The sequence below is a fragment of the Ambystoma mexicanum genome, chromosome 4p (genome assembly GCF_040938575.1).
Source record: "Ambystoma mexicanum isolate Mex_15411 chromosome 4p, UKY_AmexF1_1, whole genome shotgun sequence".
Lineage (NCBI taxonomy): Eukaryota > Metazoa > Chordata > Amphibia > Caudata > Ambystomatidae > Ambystoma > Ambystoma mexicanum.
In genome coordinates this window covers 134,464,631-134,483,813 of record NC_090927.1, presented here as the reverse complement: position 1 = coordinate 134,483,813, position 19,183 = coordinate 134,464,631, and the positions used below count along the sequence as shown (strand labels likewise).

The 19,183-nt window shown below is 47.1% G+C and overlaps 1 protein-coding gene across 2 annotated transcripts in view; it reads left to right on the top strand.

Annotated features, from left to right (window-relative positions):
* KIF3C (kinesin family member 3C) overlaps positions 1-19,183 on the top strand; it is a 504,835-nt gene that overhangs the window by 321,447 nt on the left and 164,205 nt on the right. For both annotated transcript variants that reach the window (XM_069605572.1, XM_069605571.1), the window contains exon 2: positions 12,332-12,433. In XM_069605572.1, coding sequence (XP_069461673.1) covers positions 12,332-12,433 — 102 coding nt within the window. The remainder of the gene's footprint in view (positions 1-12,331; positions 12,434-19,183) is intronic.

The following is a 19,183-nucleotide window of genomic DNA, read 5'->3' as shown; positions in this document are numbered from 1 at the left end:
TGCATGTGTCCAATACCTATACTTGCCCTCACAACTAAAGATAAACAATGTGTACAGATTTCAACAACAAAAGAAACAGTGTTCTAGCATAAAGTTCTGAGCTTATTCCAGCTCCTGGCTTGCTTTCCAACTTCCCCATGTTCCAAAAAGGTCTTGGGGTGACCTTCCCCAAGTTCAAAATAATTCCAAAAGGCTTTGGGGTTCCATTCCCCAAGTTCAACACAGTTCGCAATATCTTAGTATTCCCTTCCCCAAGAAGGCAGCTCTTCCATCTTCAAAACCACAGTCAGTTCAAATCTCTCAACGTTCAATAATATTTTCAGATCAACTTTGTAACCATTCAGGCTTTTCAATAGTTCACACAGATTGTTCCTTTCTTCAATCATTTCAGCACTTATTACACAAAACAACTTCTGTATCTTGACTTTCCAAGTAGGGGTTACTCGGTCTAAGCACAGTTGTCAGACCACGTGGTCCACCCTTTACAGGTAACGCAACTGATAACCCTTGGCACCTTGTGTAAAATTCCGTCCCCAGCCTTGGTCGTTTTGCGATAAGTGGAAGACAACTTCTCATTAGCCATTCCTCAGGCGACACGCTCTAACAGCCAACAATTCAATGACTGCCTCCATTGCCAAGCACGAAGACGTGTAATGCCAACCACAAGATGACCGCCCTACGTTCCTTACATCAGACGCAATAGTGGGAGGAACACCAGCTCCTACAGACCAACACTGACGGTAAACGCGGCTCCTCTCCTTGCAACTTTGTTGCTACTACAGAAGTGTTTCCAAACCTTGTGCTTCTGTTTCTTTCCTTCTTGTGTCTTCTGTATTCTATGAGCCCCCTCACTCCGTCCTCCCTGTGCCTTCTGCCGCTACTGTCTCCTATCGCAGAAGGACCACGCTACATCTTGATTCAGTTTAGTTCTGTTCCCGGGAATTGTTCTCTTCATCCACTGCTTTGGCGACGCTGCACATTTCGTGCAGCTTGGTCTATCCACACAAGACGACCTGCACAGACCTTCGCAAGGTTTTTTCACCCCTAAGGGGGGTTTTCCTTGGGTCGGGCCTTCCTGGCAGCCAGTCTGTCCTGTGTTCCTCCAGAGGAGTCCAGCAGGCCAGGGAGGACCGGCTCCACTTACACGACACCAAAACCAAGTCATCAAGCGTGCCGCAGGTGAGGAGCAGATCTAAAACCTTGTTAGATTTATATGTTCTGGTTGGATTTCCTTGCCAACATAGGTTTTCTCCCTGAACATGTGTCATTAGTCCAAAATCAATTCAAGTTTTCCTTGCCTGCCTCTTTGCTATGCCACAACGTGAATTTCACACAACTCACTCTGTGGTGTTTATTCCTTTCCACCACCTTGCTTTCAGATTGTCCATTAGTGCTTATCACTGGCTTTCCGCTTGGTTCATGAGTGCTCATTACTGGATTTCACTTTGTTCATACTTTCACATTGTTCATTAATGCACGTCACTTTCTTTTCACTCCTGTGGTATTTTCATATCATTTATTTTCTTCGGTATTCAATTTATTTATTTATTTGTGTTTATCGGGTATTTATAATGCGCCTATACACAATGTGTTTCGATAGCACATCAAGACAAGAGGGTGGGGGAAAAAGGGAGGACAAACACAAAATGATCGTACTAGGCCTTGTGACATTCGGAATGTGCCAATGCAGTAAGAGAAGTGCAGAGAAGAGGGGAGGGGGGAAAGTGCCGGTCAGGGCGGACGGGCCCATGAGAAAAAGCGAGTGCCAGGGGAGGCCAGGTAGACAAAGACAGGGAAACGCAGAGAGTGCTGGGGAAGGAAGGTCCACAAGCTAAGTGCTAAGTAAGGGGCTGGACCGTTACAGTGGTGCAGACCCAGCTATGCATGTGCAGGGGGACGAGCCCGGAAGGGCAAGTGCAAGAGGAGGGTGCCGGACCCGGGGAGACCAACTGCAGGGGTAGGCTGGGATGGGGGGCCTGATGCCATGAAGACCCTGAGGGAACCAGGCAGCCAGTCAAGTGGCTGACAGGGACATTAGCTGGGGCAGGGGAGAGGGAAGGAAGAAGAGAAAAGGACGGTCTTGAGAAGCTTCCAGAACTTAAGGAGATCAAGCTCAAGTCTGAGAGGGGCAGGTAGACCATTCCAGAGGGGGGCACTTGCAGAGATGAGAGATCTACCCCCCACTCTCTGGTTGAAAAAATGGCTGATCTGCAGAGAGTTAGAGCTAGACGACTGAAGGGCTACAGTAGGAAGGTATTTAGGGTAAGAGAGTTGGATGTAGAGGGGTCCCAGACCACAGGAAGCCTTGTGGATGATGACACTTTTTGCGTTTCAAAAGTACTTTGCAGCTTGTTCCGTATTCAGTGTTCTTCTATTCAGTCTTCCAACTCAATTACTATAAGTTTCTGTTTGATCAGCATTTCCATCTGCCCAATTCCAGCCCCTGCAGTGCCCCGGTATGAGTATACCTGTCTTTCACTCACCAGTGTGCAGCCGCTCCTCCGGGTGTCTTCTTTCTCTTCTCCGGCTTTCTCTCACTCCACTTGTGCATGTCGGGAGCTCCAGCGATCAGCGTTCTCCACCTTCGAGCCTTGCTGCAGCAGTCTGCAGCATTCTGGAGTCTTCTGTGTCTCACAGTTCCGGCTGTAGACACACGGCACAGGGGTTTGCAGGTGTCTTGACCCTCTCGTGGTGCAGGTGTCTCGACCCTCTCATGGCCCATTTGGGCCCTGGCGTCTCACTCACCCATCTGCAACGTTAACCTGTAGCCTCTTAATTGGTTGCATGTGCACGTCCTTTGCCGGACCATAATTTAATCTATTAGTGGGACATGCCAGGCCATTGTAATGGTGTATTCCTCCATAGTCCTCTTCCTCTTCCAAGTACCAAAGTGGTGTGAATGAATGGAAGTGTGCATAGTTCCCAGTTGCATCCTCCTCGTCCCATCTTTAAAGGAATATGATTGTGGGACACTTTGTGTGTTTGAAAGAGGAAAAGACAGACAACCTACGAAGGCAGGGGGAGGGTAGGGTTCATTCTGACAAGTGAAAGGGGGATACCATGGCTCACCTAAAGACATCCTCTCCCTACACCCCATGGGCCCTCCACCCAGGTGATCTTGCCTTGCATAAACTCCCCCAGGGTCGGGATCCAAGAGTGATGTCCTTTCCCTGGCTGCCTGTGAGGAAGATCCAGGGGGATTAGATGGGAGGATGCCCTTGGGTTCCTCACAATACCCAGAAGCTGCTTTTAGCTCTGGCGTATCCAGTCTTAATTCCGATTGCTCAACAGCTGTACTTGCTCCTACTCAGGCAATAATGGCAGTTCTCATCTCTGGGCACCTGCCATATGACCAACATCACTGTAAACTAAACAACCTGTGGCATAACTGGCAAACCTTGGTTTTCTTTGATGCCCCTTGTTTCAACCAAGGGTACTGGCTGGGGCGTGGGGTAGTGGGTGGTCATAGGTGGAAAGACAGGAGAAAGGGGAAAGAGACAGGCTATCTGCCAGGAATCTGTTTTTGATGGAGAAGGTCAGAGCTCACCATACGCTTCCTATATTAGAAGCACACCTAAAAAGGGAGGTTGGAGGCCTACTGGGCTTTTGGATCACATGGGGGTGTTCTTGGGAAAGTACTGAGGGAGGGCCATCCTGAAAGTTGGAATTGAAATGAGGATACATTGTAGCCAGACTGTGCTTCTGTACTCGACCGGGCATCTAGGAGAAAGAGAACTAAAGTTAGTGAGAGAAGATCAGGGAATCAGAGAATGACTGGCTTGAAGAAAGACCCTGGGACAAACCTCCCTCAAAGACTCGAGGGAAGTTCCGTAGGTCCACACTAAATCCAAAATCCAGAAGAGAACTTGGATTAATCCAACATGTCCATCTCACAATTAAGCAGATGTTTTTGGGCAAGAACGCCTCATAAAGTTTCACAAAGTAGACGCAACGTGTATAGGCGCGTTACAAATGCCATATCATATCATAACGTGAACACACTCATTACAAAGGTGGTTGCTCTGTCATAGGCACATTTCGAATGCAATAGTTCAACGTAAAAAGATACAAGTAAACTATGGAGGGGTCCCCTAATGCACCCCTAGACTTTATTCTGGTGCTTCCTGTACTATTTTCCCACTCTCGCGACATATTGACCGCTCCCCTTAGGCAAGCACTGTGAATTAGAGATCTTCCACATGTCCACGACCCTCACCTTCCCAGCTCTAGCAGCAGGGGGACCCTCACACGCTTTGACTTGCGCGCCCTCCTCTCCTGGTGTAAACTGTATTCAGAAGAGAGGGTTCAAGCACACCCATTCACCGCCGGTGGTGCATACCCGGACCATCCTGCAGTCAGCTGCTGCCATGCAGAGTAGGCGGGTGTGTGGAAGCATGGGAGGAGTCTCCCATCTTGGACAGCTTTACTTTGCCAACACAAGTCAGTGGCCCCGCGTGTGACCAAAATGACTACAGCTCTTCAGGAGTACAAGGATGAGTTGTGGCTAAAGCGCCTACTCCGCCCCACACTACTACTGAACCAGCAGCCATCCCAATCAGAAAGGTGAAACGGGTACAATCAAGAAATATATCTCCTTTGCCTTTTGTGGTAACGTGGGCCGATGTGTGACTGTGATAACAGTAACAACCCAAACCGTAATAGTCCAAAATCAATGAATGTCCTATCAAGTTTCTGCATATGTATATATGCTTTAATTAAACCCACCAGCATGCAATATAAATGAACTAGAAAACACTAACAAAAATCCACCTTTGTAAAAAACTACAGAAAATGCAGAGAGAAGATGGAGCAAGCACACTGTGTAATGCAGCGTGGGTGAAAGGCAAGAAATTGCAGCAACCTCCCTCAAAAGGATATGTCATAGTAGAATGCAAATGGATGGCTCATCAGTCTTTACAGTCCCAAATGTGGACGATGCGGGCTGTACCTCTCCAAAGTACACAAATCTGTTATTGGGCAGTTCAACTGTGTCTAACCAGGTTGAACAGTGCTGTACACACAGGTTTAACCACGTTTGGATGCAGTGGGTCGTGGTGATCCAACCGGGAGTCTGCGTCAAGGCACGTTCGAGATGAAGCTTCAAGCTGCACGATGCAGCATTCGATAGATAGGGGTTGAGGATGCCACCAGTGATGGTAAAACGTTGAGGGTGCCCCATTGATGATGATTCTGGTGGTTCAATGTGATGTTCGAGACATGGCGGCTCATAGGCTTCTGCAGCGACAAGCTTCTTGTTCGAGCTGTAACAGATGATGCACCCGGGTGGCACGAGGTTAGAAGAAGTGCCAAAGGCAGCACTGCGAGTCCTGATAGAATCCATGGTATTCAAGCGTGGTCAACTCATTCACAAGGTTGGTTCACAGTTACAGATACAGGAATCCAGCTGTTTGGAGGGACAACATTGGTACATTTCCTCTTAACACCCACCCGGGTAAGATAACTGACACCTACAGGGGTCCTTCACTTCCAGTATGGAGCCTGGGTACCGGTCAAGTTCTTGATCCAACAGCAGTCACCCCAAATGTTCCCTCTGGATGGTTAGGTTACAGATTTGGATGGTTGGAACATGTACCATCACCTCACAACTGGAGGAATTTGGACTGCTGAGCCATCAGGGTCCAAGCAAATTCTACTTTTCTTCTTGTAAAAGTCCCAAGGAATCATAGAAGGATTGGTAGACCCCTTCATAGAAAGCAAAAGGCCACCAAGGATTGGATGAAAGCAGGCCTACTTCAAGGGGTCCAATCCCTGTTAAGGTGACAAGTGACCTTTGTTGTCTTGCATCACGCCCAGATTGCTTTGTTGTGCAGAAAATGTAAGAGACAAAAAAACAAGGTTGAGGTACCATTCCTCCAGCCCTTCCGCTCTGTTTGACTGTCCCAACTCTTCCCCCTTCCCAAGCCTGACCCTTTGGTATGCAAAACTCTGGTGCGAGGCTGTCCCTTTTGTTGTGGGTGTACCTCTTTGAGGCTTGGTTCCCAGGGGTCATCCTGCTCAGAGTTTCCTGAGCTGTAGTAGTATTACCCAACCTCCCAAGTGATCAGAGGAGACACAACGTTATTGCCTATTGTCGTGCTGGCTGAGCACAAACAGGCAGTCTGACTAGAATCTACATATCCTTACCACAGCTGGCCTAGGTTCACTGTGCTGACGTGTGATACAAATCTGATGTGGCTTTAATAATTGTGGGAACTATCGGTCACCATACCAAAACCCTGTATGTCTTATTATTAGCGATTACCCTGCCACCAGACCAATAGTTCATCATAATTATTATGGAGGTGCAGATTTAAGTGCAGCCTCTGTTTGCAGTGAGGTTAACATCACAGCAGCTGTCAAAGAACCTGCTCTCTGTAGCTGAAGATCCGGAGCTGCAGATCAGGTGACCGATGCATCAAGGCACAGATGTATACTATTCCTTAGGTATGTAGCTTTCTGAAAGGAGGGTCTACTTAGCAGACCCCCCTTTCTGAGATGAACAACCCCCATTATTTCATTAATAAAAAAGCCAGGGCTTCTACACCCTTGCAAGATGGTATTCCTTGATACTGCGCGCATGAGCCTCTATCACACCCTAATGCAGGGGGCCCTGTACTCTGCCATCTTGGATCTTAGACTGTCTGCTGCCCTAGTTGGTACCAGTATTGGAAACACTGTTGTAATGTCATTAATAATGGCAGCAATATTGTACTGGCAGTGGTACTGGGGTGTTTTTACGCTGTCACCGATCAAGTCTGCACTCTTATATTGCTGCTGCTAATGGTCACTGATTCTGGAGACTCTTTGAGATCGGTGGTCTGACAGTTGATGTTGGGGCCACTGGTCACCCTAATACACCCTGTCAGCCCGAGAACACTGATGCATGAGAGCAGACACATTTGCCCTGATGCTGGCAGTCATTGACATCCCGGTGCTGTGTTTTACTGATCAGTATGCGTTTCTGAGCAGCAGTAGACAGATGCCAGAATAATGAAGGGGAACTTGCATTCTGTTTCGAAAGATGTACAGAGAAGTGTGTACTTAGAGGATGCATAATAAAGACCAATCATTTTTCACACCGTCGTATCTGCTGTAGCAATTGACAATTCACTCCCAGTAGCTACAAGAAATCATTTAAGAGCAAGCCATTGCCCCCAAATTCCCATTTATGATCAGTGTTCGGGGGTCAAATGATGGTTAGAATAATTGAATCTGCACAATTTGCCACCAGTTCTTATTTGGGGGCTAATCCCAGGCATGCATTTCAAATAATTGGTGTCTCTTTATTTTAAAATCTATATAAATAAAAATGTAAATGTTTGTTTGTTCAAAATCTTAAATCTCCGAAAGTTCTTCACCGAATGGTTTGAAATTTTGACACAACGTTGCATTCGAATAGGCGCGTGTTTTTATATGCCTACTATACATAGATGTCACACCTGTGACAGGTAAAAACATGCTTTTTCTGAAAAACAGCGCCATCTGTTGGACGTAAAATAAACACACGCTATACTGAACATTTTACTGCAAAACAGCACCATCTGTTGGACGGTAAAAGCAACACACGCTATTTTACGATTCCATTTCGATGGTTCCGATTTAGAATGGCTCAAAAACGTGCTGAGGAAGCAGCACAGCGACATGCAGCCAGACTTTAGGATGCACGGTTGCGAGCACAGCGATCGTGTTCTGCAGTTTCAGATCTGCTTCGTTCTCAACAGAATGAACGCGACAGGTTGAGACTAGCTAAAAGACGTCAACGAGAAACAGCAGATCAGCATCAAACACGACTCCGTGCTCAGCAATCACGCAATTACAATCGCCTTGCATTCCGGTACAAACCAGCTGATGATTATAGTTTGAGCCGGCATGTTCTCATCAGCACCATAACTGAAGTGTGTCCTTATTGCAAGGCTCTGAAATGTAATGGAGAAACGAAATGAATGTGTTGCGCCGCTGGAAAAATTAAACTGCCTCAACTTGGAGAACCGCCAGAGCCAGACTGAGCCACAGCAACGCGTGGCCGGGGGCAGCTAGTTCTTAAATAATATCATGTTTCATGTGTTTTTAATATGTGGTTGAGGTTCAGTTGTCAAAACCCTGTAGTGATAAATGTCTCAATCTTCTATCTTTTCTACCATCCATGTGGCTTCTGGTAGGGCTAAGAGTCATCTATTTTGAGCTTGTGGTATAATTGTACACCTCCCCCAGCTTTTTCGAAAGGCAAAGCACCTGCCAGATCGAGTCTCTTCACCTACTAATTTCCCCATATGTTGGTGGGTAAGGATACGGTGAAGAATCTTGCAATGCTTCACGGCGACAACGGTTCATCAACGTCCAAGCAAGTGCTAATGTCAAGAGGACCTTTAGTTCTAGTTGGTACCTCTGAAGCGGATTATGTTGTAGCTTTATTATTATTATTATTATTATTATTATTATTATTATTATTATTATTATTATTCTGGTATTTATTGAGCGCAGACCTGGCTTCAGGAAGCAACAGAGCGCTTTACACTCAGTGGCCGAGGAGCAAGGTTAGGGGGCAGAGAACCAAAGGAGTGGGGATTTAACAACAGGGGAGGGAGGGCAATTATCAGCAATGGGTCTACAAGTAGCCTTGGGAGGACACAGTGGGGATCAGATCACCCCGTGTCGGGTAGGGTGGGGAGTGGGGGGTGTGTGAACCTAGGTGTTGGAGGGGAGCCATTCTTTAAAGAGGATGGACTTGAGCTCCTCTTGTAAAATCGCCCCCTCACTGTAGAAGCGAGGGGGCGAGTCGGATGTTGATGGGCAGGCGGAGCCAGTGCAGTTAAATGAGGGTAGAGGTGATGTGGTCGAATTTGTTGAGTCCTTTGATGAGTCATGCTGCACCCTGCAAGACACATCTCAGAGGAGCCAAGGTAGTCGCCGGAAAGGTGGGAGAGGACCAAGGCCTGGACAGCAGATCTGAAGTTGTTTTCTGGGATGAAGGGCTTGAGTTTCCGCAGGAGAGAAGGTTGGTACCAAGCTGTTTGTGTCTTCCTTGCTACGTGCAGTTTGAAGGGGAGGTGTCTGTTGATGCAAACCCAAGGGACTTGGCGCCGGTGGCCAACTGGGATGTGAAGCCCTTCGAGGTGCATAGCAGAGAGTCATGTCCGGGTTTTCGCTGCTGTTGGTCAGCAGTAGGAATTCCATCATGGACGGGTTGAGCTTCATGGAAAGCACTTGGCATCCAGGACTGGATCAATGATAGACATGCTTTGAGCCTGTGGATGTATTCAATGGAGGATATCTTGAGGTAGAGCTGCATGTCATATATGTACTGGTGGATGTTGTGTGGAGCGAGGAGGGTTCCAAGCGGTTCCATGCCAAGATTGAACATCACAGGGGAGAGGATGGGTCCTTCCGGGACTCCACAGGAGATGGGTAGAGTTGGTGATCTGGCAGAATCCATTTGTACAAACTGGTGTTGATTAGCAAAGTAGAATTTGAACCAGCTGAGGGTGATCTTGCTGATCCCCCAATGCAGTGATGTAGATTGTCAGTGAGTTCCTCGTGGTCTACTGTGTCAAATGCTGCTGAGAGGTCAAGGAGAACCAGGAGGAAAGGATGGCCATCATCAAGATTTTGAGGGCATTGTCAATTATCTTAAAGGTAGCCGATTCTGTGCTGCTTCTGTGTCTGAAGCCAGATTGGTAGAACTGAAGGAGGTTGTTGGCTTTGATGTGTTGGAGAAGTTGCATAGCTTCTGCTTTCTCAGGGATTGCAACTAGGAAGGGAAGATGGGTGATGGGACGGTAGTTGCTGAGGTTCTCAGGGTTTAGTGTTGGTTTCTTGAGAACTGAGAGGGTTGGTCCGGTGTTCAAGGTCAAGGGGAAGGTGCCTTGAGTTAGGGAGCTGTTGATGGTTGTCTTGAAAGTTGTCCAGGTAATTGTGGTTTAGCAAGGTGGTATGTGTAGTGTGCTGCCAGTTGTAGCATTGGTGGCTATGTGTTGACAGAAGATGCTGATCTTATTGATGAAGAAAGAGTTGATGGGAGTGGATTCCTTGATGGAGTGCAGTACGGGTGAGTCGAGCAGAGGGTTGATGAAGTGCCTGATGGTTCTGAAGAGGGCTCTGCTTTCATTGTTAGCCTTGGCTATGGTGTTTTGGTAGTAGTTGGCCTTGGCAGTGGTGATCAGTCATCTGCATGTACCAGAGAGTTCCCAAGGTTGGATGTGCTGCAGGATTTTCACCAAGTCTTCTCTTGTTTTCTGATGACTCATTTGTTGAAGTTGAGTTCCTGATTGTAAAAGGGTGCAGAAGGTTTAGGTTTGATGGTGCATTGTTTCACTGGGGCATAACAGTTGGTGTTGGTTGTGAGGGTGGTATTGAGTTTCTTGGAGGAGTGAGTCGCAGTCCTAGGTCAATCAGCCCATGTGAATTGGAGTTTGGCAAGGTCGTCCTTGAAAGCCTCCACTGGGATATTCTTGAATTAGTTGAAGGCTTGTGTGCAGGGTTTCCGATGGGTTTTGATTGACTGGTATCGTGTGACGAATGTCAAAGGGGATTACCAGATGGTCTGACCAGTGGAGCGGGATTGGAAAACTGTGATGGAGGGTTGGCAGGGCCGTGATGATGAGGTTGAAGATATTACCTTTCCTTTCAGTTGATTCTTTTGTATGCTGCATGAGGATCAGAGTGTTGAGTAGGCAGTCGAGATCTTATTTCATTGACTTGGTTGCTGGGTTGCCAGGGATGTTGAAGTCGCTGAGGAAGATGTTGTTGGCATGCATGAGAGACATGGTGGTGACCAACTCCATGAAGTCTTCGATGACGGAGGTGGTTGGCTTGGGTGGTCTGTAGATGATGTGAAAAGTGACTGTGTGCGTCCGGGACAGGAGGTGCATGGCCACACTGTGTGCATCGGGGACAGGAGGTGCATGGCCATGATGCCTTGTGATGCCTTGTGAATGATGGGAAGGCCTCCGCCAATCTTGTTTGGACGATCTTGCTGTAGATTTCTGTAGCCGTTGTGGATGAGGACATCTAGAATGAAGATGGAGGTGGATGTCATCCAGGTCTCAGTAATAAAGATGGCGTCCAAGTCATGTGTGGTGATAAGGTCGGCAATGACTGCTGCATGGTTGGTTGCTGAGCGGACATTGTCAAGGCCACATGACCATCAGCTTCCTCAAAGCTGTCTATCTGGAGTTCTTAAGTAGCTGCCTGGAAGACGCGAAAACAGGCGGTGGGCAGAGCAGCAGAGTGGCGGGGTCTGGTCATGTGTCCACAGCTTCCTGAAAGCCATCTATCTGGAGCTGGCCTGGAGTCCTTAAGTAGCTGCCTGGAAGATGCAAAAGCAGGTAGGTGGAGCAGCTGAGTGGTAGGGCCTGGTCACGTGACCATCAGCCTCCTAAACCTGTATCTTCCCAAATCAGAGCAGGCCTGGATTGAATTATAAGTAGCTTGCAAATTCTACACCGATTATTGCAATGACCAAAGGCCAACCTGATATGCTGGCCTGGAAATGAGACCACCTTTCTGCAGTGTTAAGAACCATGCATTGGTTTCTCACAGAAGCCCTCCTTCCATTGTAGATTGGATGCATCTTCCGTAAAACTCTGTTACCAGCATACCTGGCTTACTTTTAAGAGATAGTGTATCCCTTCACGCCCGCCCCCTACACCTAATGTACCCACATTTTACTAAGGAATGATTAACGTCTGATTGTCCTCAAGCAAAGATTCAGGTACCCTATTTTTGCACGCAGTCTACTGGCCGCACACCACTTCTCCAAGATGGTCTCTGCTTGCCACTTTGAGGCAGCTAATTCCGTAGGCGTCTGACCCTAGCGAATACAGCCATTAATTCAATTCATCATTATGTACTTTAGGGTGTGCTGTTCATGGTGCATAGAAGATGGATAGCATTTGCTCCATCCAAGGCCGTGCTTCCACATTGAGCATGTAAATGCAAAATGCCATATGAGAAACTGGCATACTTGTGAAATGTATCCTGTGAAACAGCATTTTACATGTAAATCCTGAAGAAGTGAATGTGTGAGCCCGAAACATGCGTCGAGGCTTTTTGTTTTAAAGTGCACAGTTGAAGTACAAAAATTGCTGTCTCATCAAGTGTTTAAAAAATACAAGGGATTGCATTTATAGTAGGTGTACCTCATCTAAGCCCTGGATTGTGCTGTAAAGGACCTTGTCACTCACTATCTGCAAGGGGACTATCTAAAGGTTGATTGTGTAAAATACTTAATGCTGGTATGTTGTGTGTTTAATTGGCCTGAGCCGCCAATGTATGTTTTCATGCACCCGGCTTTTTGCTTTTATAATCTGACCCTTTGATTTCTCCTCCCAAGGCAATGGAAAGCAAGCTGCTGATTGGTGGGAAGAACATCATGGACCACACGAATGAGCAGCAAAAGACGCTGGAGCTGAGGCGTCAGGAGATCGCCGAGCAGGTGAGAGGCGCGTCCAAACTATCTTCACATTTCCATTTCGTTAGATTTTCAGATTGGCTCATCCTTTCTTGCAGCTTCACCAATTTTAAAATGTTCCTGATAAAAACGGTGCGATCAAACATGGGCAGATGGCGAAGGGGTTTGGTAACCATGGTGCAGAAGTCCTACAATTTATTGGTCGTCGGGTGGTCCCTTGCCAATCCAGGTCTATTGGCACTCTCCAAAGGCAAGTTACTCTGGAAGCAAAAACTGATGGTGATAAATATTCATGTCCTCCCCAAAATCAAGCAGACTAGCAATTTCATGGGAAATCTCTTCTCCCTACGGGACTGTCAAGTGTCGAGGAAGACCGTACATTACTGATTGGAGATTTCACTGCTAAGTTAGGACGCAACATGGGAATTCCGCTTGACACGATCAAGGTGGAAGAATCCTGTGGAATTCCAAAGAAAAGTGTCATTGGGGACAATTTGCAATGGTCTGCCTAATGGACTCTTTTTATGGTTAAATATCTTATCTTATCTAAATAAAATTTATGGAGCTCAATGGAAGATGTTCGGAGGGGATGTCCCTTAAAACCCCACCTTTAAGTCTGGCCTGAGGTAAACCATAACCGATTATTGTTTGGTTGATTGCTTTTCTTTCTATAAAGTAAGTTGTTTCAAAATACAAAATTGCATGGAGAGTGATCATAATCCTTCTGGTGTTGGAGCAGCAGGCGAGTACAATCGCGCGACATGCTGCCCACAATACAGAAGAGCTTCCCTGTCCAATGCGAAGGATTGAGAGCATCGAGATGCTAACTTTATTCCAAGATGGGGATATTTTTGGATTACGCAATACACTTTTAGGGTCACAGCATCACCAAGAGTTGGTGCACCTTTTTGAGCTTCTTCAGTCTCAAATAACTAGACTAGCCCCATGCATCTCATATGATAATGGGAATAAGAAAGGCTTCTCCAGAGTTAACGCTCCCTGGTTTGATGCTGGGTGCCGACATGCAGAAAGGGCACCTCATCAGGCCTCCCCGATATCTCTAATGACAGCAGGTTAACTGTACTCAATCCTATAGCAGACTCTAAAAATCAAAATAGGGACAACCTATAGATGCTCAATGGGACCTGCCCGCTAGGACAGTAAGAGAAAATCAGCCAAAAAGATTCTGCAAGCTGGTCGCTAAAGGCTTTGATAAGGGTAGTGAGGGCGATGCAGGCAAATCTCCCCGGAATTATGTATCTCCTACTTTCAAGAAATGCTTTTGCAATCAGGGGCCCAGGCGTTAGTAATCCCGCTAAGTGGAAGCGAGGAACATAATGATGTGTTATTCTTGCAGGAATAAATTGGGGCTCAATTAGGAACTCTTCAAAAGGGTAAAGCCATTGGGCTAGATGTCTTTAGACCCAATGTTTTTATTGGGCTCATGGACTGGTGGATGACAGTCCTGACAGAGGTTAACTCAAACGCATGCACCCCCATCCTCCTGCTTTCTTGGAAAAATAGCTTGATCATCCCCCTGTTTAAAAAAGGCCAGATGACTGACCCCCCGTTTCTATCGTCCAGTCGCCCTAATTGACGCCTCTAATAATGTCTTTGCTGGGTGTCCGGCAGTCCAATTGGAAGAATGGGGCAGAGAAAGCTCCACGCTCCCGGCTATACAGGCTGGTTTTCGTAAAGGCTACTCCACTATCGATCAATGCTTTTTCTATTGAATACGATAGCGATAGCGGAGAAGTACACAAGAAGGAGGAAAACTCATATTTTTACTGCCTTCTTGGATCTATCCAAAGCCTTTGACTCAATAAACCATAGCCTATTGTGGGCAAAGGGTGGGAGGATTGGGGTTTCCCCCGGGCTCATTCAATTAATCCAGCTGTTTTATGTGGACACGTCAGCTATGGTTAGGTGTTCCAAGAGCCATCTTTATTCAAGGGATTTACATTTTAAAAGGGACGTGACGCAAGGCTGCCCACGAGCCCTACTTTTATTCTTATTTCGTGTATTAAATTTAGTACCCTACTGTACGCAGATGATACAGTCCTTATTGTCAGGAACAGCGGGTGGAAGATTTGGAATAGTTGGAGGCTTTAACTTACTCAATGGTAAGTTCTAGTCCTCACTCAACATGGCGTTGGTTCCTATAAATACCGACTCCGCCCCCTAAACTGGTGCGTTGTATCTGTTCTTTTTGCTATAACGCTCCTCAGTGCTCGTAGCGTATCTCTGCGAATTCCCTCTCTGGTTCCTCCTTGTTGGCTACTGTGTCGTGTTCTTTCCATTTCTGTCAGCCTTACCTTTTTCTTCGTTTATTACTTTCTACGGCCGGCTCGTGTGGGGTTGTTTACGAGCGGCTGCATTTTTCTCTCCTACCTCTCTCGCTCACTGCTCGGAGTCTGCCTTTCCTTGCTCGGCTGCCGGAGTTGTCAAGGATGCGAGCCGCAATCTCCTCCTCCTGCTCTAGCTACCTACTTTGCCTGTCATTCCACGCTCTGCAGTCTTCAACCACCTGGGACGCGAGCGGCAACCCTTTCCTCCTCCTGCTAAGTTTGAGCCTCTCAGTACGCGGCGCCTGCCGTTTCTCGTTCGAAGCTTGCACTCGCCTTAATACTGTCGGGCAAGTCTGTTTATTCTTTATATTCCGACTTACCTTACAGCTTATATATTTTCCTTCTTACGCTTTCTTGCTTGTTTACATTCATACTTACTCTGCTGTCTGCTTCTTTGCAGTATTTCTTCACTTTCCATATTTACTTCCCTTCTGGCATATCTTACTCCTATTTCTACACATCATTTCCTTGGGATCCTTAAGACTATTGAAAGGATTATTGAACATTCCGCTGAACGAAGGTGTTTCTCCTATTGGACCTTGATTATTTGAACCCTTATCAGTCACCTTGCATCTTCATCATCTCCAGGGTTTTTTCTGCCTTTCGGCTTTTTCCCTGGTAGTGAGGCTGGCCCCCCAGGTTCCCCCAAAAGCAGGTTTCCATCTCTGCCAAGGTGGCCTCCGGAGGGGCCAGACCTTATTTACACGAGAGAAAGGCTCGGACACCCAAGGTCAAGACTTCCAAGAAGAAGAAGGACCGTAGAGAGACCAAGACTGCTCAGGAGGAGCTGGATTCCGAAGAATCGGGTGAGGAGATTGGGGAGGTAGACCTGAAGCCTGACAGTATACAACGCCCTACTTTAAACATGGCTTCTTTGGAGCAGTACCAAGAACTTGTAGCGGCCATGCAGAATCTTACTGCAGAGATTCAAATACTGAGAACGGAGGCTATTGCTCTCCGACAACAGGTGGTATTACACCGCAACGATCACAGCGATCTGCCAACAATGCCGCTCTCTTTTTCCAAATATGACTGCCACCCTGGAGAACTTAAGGATTTTCTGGATGCCTGTAAAGTTTATTTCGCCTTTCGGCCCCATGCATATGAGACGGCTAGATCTAAGGTCGATTTCATTATTGCTAACCTCACTGGAAACGTCCTATCCTGGGCCACCCCATTGGTCACTGGTAATGACAAGTCCTTGAATGACTACAATCGTTTTGTGGAGGCATTTAAGGAGAGATTTGACAGACCCAAAGTATTCTACTCCTCTCTTGAAGCTATCCTGGATGTTCGCCAGGGGAACACTAATGTCCAAACATATATTTCCCGCTTCCAGAGACTAGCAGCCAAGGCAGACTGGCCGGACTCTGCTCGGCAGACAATATTCAGACGAGGTCTCCATGATGAGATCAAGGATGAACTCGCACGAGTAGCCCGTCCCGCCTCTTGCCAGGATTTGATGACATTGTCCCTCCAGATAGAGTTCCGCTTGCTGGAAAGGCAGCAAGAAAGAAGACGGCTTCGAGGCACCCCTCAGGCTATCGGTCTACTTACTCCATCACTGACAATGAGGTCCACGGCTCCTACTGAAGAGCCTATGCAAATTGGAGCTACCCGGGGTCCCCTTACTCCAGAAGAACGAGGAAAGCGGCGAGATGCCGGATTGTGTATGTACTGTGGTTCCTCGAAACACTTATTGAGAGACTGTCCAGAAGTACCTCCTCGACGGAAGGAAAACTCCTACCCCTGATCTGCTGCAAGGGAAGTTTCGGGGTAAATGCCAAGTTTGAGTTGAGCAACAACTCAAGAACAATAGGAAGTCCGGAGGACAACAGTTTGATGGTGTTCCAAGTCTATCTGTGGTTGTCCGAGTCAGGTCCTACTGAGGTGTTTGCCATGTAAGACTGCAGAGCAGCTGGAAATTTCATGGACTCCAACTGGGCAATAGAACACCTTGTGTCTACTAGACCTAACACAACTCCTATACAGGTAGGAGTGGATGGTATGCCTTTGTCCTCAGGACCCATAACCAGAGAGACGGTTCCCGCAAAGATGAGGTTGGGTCACCATAAAGAATATCTGGTCTAGCCCTAGCTAATACCTTAACAGATTTAGGTTTCACTCACCACATACAGGAACCCACCCACATTAAAGGGTGGCCCCTTGACTGGCTTAGTGACACCAATTGCAATATTAGTGTAATGTCCAACGCCCCTTGCTTGTGGTTTGACCACCATGTCATCACTTTCAGCATCGAAGCAGCCCCGCCACCCAGGCCTTTGGTCGCCCCAGCCACCCTCACTAGAAATAAAAAGAACATTACGAAAGAAAAACTACTCCCCCTTATCCTTCCCACACTAAATTACGCTCCTGACACTTGCTCAGACCCCACCAACCTAGCCGACATGTATAACCAGTCACTGCTTGCAGCCATCAACTCTATTGCCACGCTCAAACTGAGGAAACCCAAACAACGAGCACACCTTAACTCGTGGTTTACTCCCCAGCTAAGAGTGTTACGCAAAGAGAAACGCACAGCAGAGTCACGCTGGAGAAGTCACCACTCCTACGCCCACAAGGACAGTCTTCTGATAGCCACCCTTAACTATAAAAAAGCTGTACTCCAGGCAAAACAAGATTCTTATAATAACCGCATTATGTCAGCCCCGTCCAATACTAAGGAACTCTTTAATATCCTTAAGGAACTCGCGACACCTGCATCCCCCCCCTGACTCTTGCTCCAAAGACAACACTTGGTGCACCAATATTCAGTCAGCACTCCTGGATAAAATTGCTACCCTCCAATCTAAAATCAGGGACAAACAGAAATCTCTACAGCTTGACCAACCACCAAGCACACCTACACTTAATACACATTTAACCTATCCGCATAAACCTTTCTCCTTCTCCCCACTCAATACTCTCAAAGTAGAAAACATCATAAACAATTTAAAACCTTCCAATAGCCAAGGCGACCCCTGCCCAGCACCTATTATCAAGGAAGCATCTCATGAGCTAGCCCCGTTCATTACAGCATTCATAAATGCTTCTTTCAAGACGGGTATTGTCCCCGACAACCCAAAGGATGCATTGGTTATCCCACTCCTCAAAAAACCCTTCCTTGACCCTAATATCCCAACTAACTTCAGACCTATCACTACAGTCCCATTCCTGCTCAGGATCCTGGACCGCGCAGCCTACCTGCAGATTCAGGATTACCTCGAACTAAACAATCTCCTGGGCTTAAGACAATCAGGGTTCCGCCCTAAACATGGCACGGAGTCAGCTCCGATTGACTTGAAAACTCAGATGGAGTCACTGAAGGACAATGGGAAGCTAGCTCTTCTCCTTCTCCTCGATCTCTCCGCGGCTTTTGATCTGGTCAACCACCAAATACTCTGCCAGCATCTCAAATCCGCAGCCCACTTCTCCGACTCTGCCAATGCCTGGATCCACTCATTCCTGAGCAATAGATCCATGAGGGTCTTCTCACCGCTGGCATCAGCGGATCCCTCCCCTATTCATTGTGGCATTCCTCAAGGCTCGTGTGTATCCCCTACGTTGTATAACGTATTCACCAAGCCCCTTTTCAATGTGCTTGACTATCTGGGTGTCTCCTACACTAACTACGCAGACGACACCCAGATACTCATCCCTATCACAGGAGACTACACAGCTGACACCAAAGCCCTTAACGATGTTTACTCGGTCATCCAGGCCTGGATGTCACAGCACGAACTTTGCCTTAATGATGATAAGACTGAGCTCTTACTTTTAGGATCAAATCATCGGCTCAACAAACTAGACCAAACCTACAAGTCCTTCATTATTGACGGAAATGACATTAAAGTCTCCAAAGATACTAAGACGCTAGGGGTCTATCTTGACTCCTTGCTTTCTCTGAACAGACAAATAAATGCAGTTAGGTCAGCTTCGGCCTATACCTGCAAACTTATCACTGCCTGTAGACCCTTCCTAAATTCCACCAACTGTATCACATTCGCCAGAACTCTTGTTATGGCCAAAATCGACTACTGTAGTGCTCTCTACCTAGGGACCAGTCAGTCTAACCTTAATAAATTGCAAACTGTACAAAATAATGCCTTAAGGGCAGCCTTAAACATACCGAGACACTCTCATATCTCCTCCGTCAGATCAGACTTACGCTGGCTCCCGGTAAAACAGAGAATTGCCCTGAAAACCCTAGCTTTGACTCACAAATGTCTGAGCAACAACGCCCCACCTTACCTGTCTGCTCGCTTCTCACGCCACACCTCCACTCGACCTACCAGAACAGCCCAAACTCACAGCCTCATCGTTCCTAGATGCAAACTCCAAAAAGCTGGTGGGGTGAGCTTCCCCGTCCTGGCCTCCAAACTCTGGAACACCTTGCCCACACCTATCAGAATTGAACCATCATTCC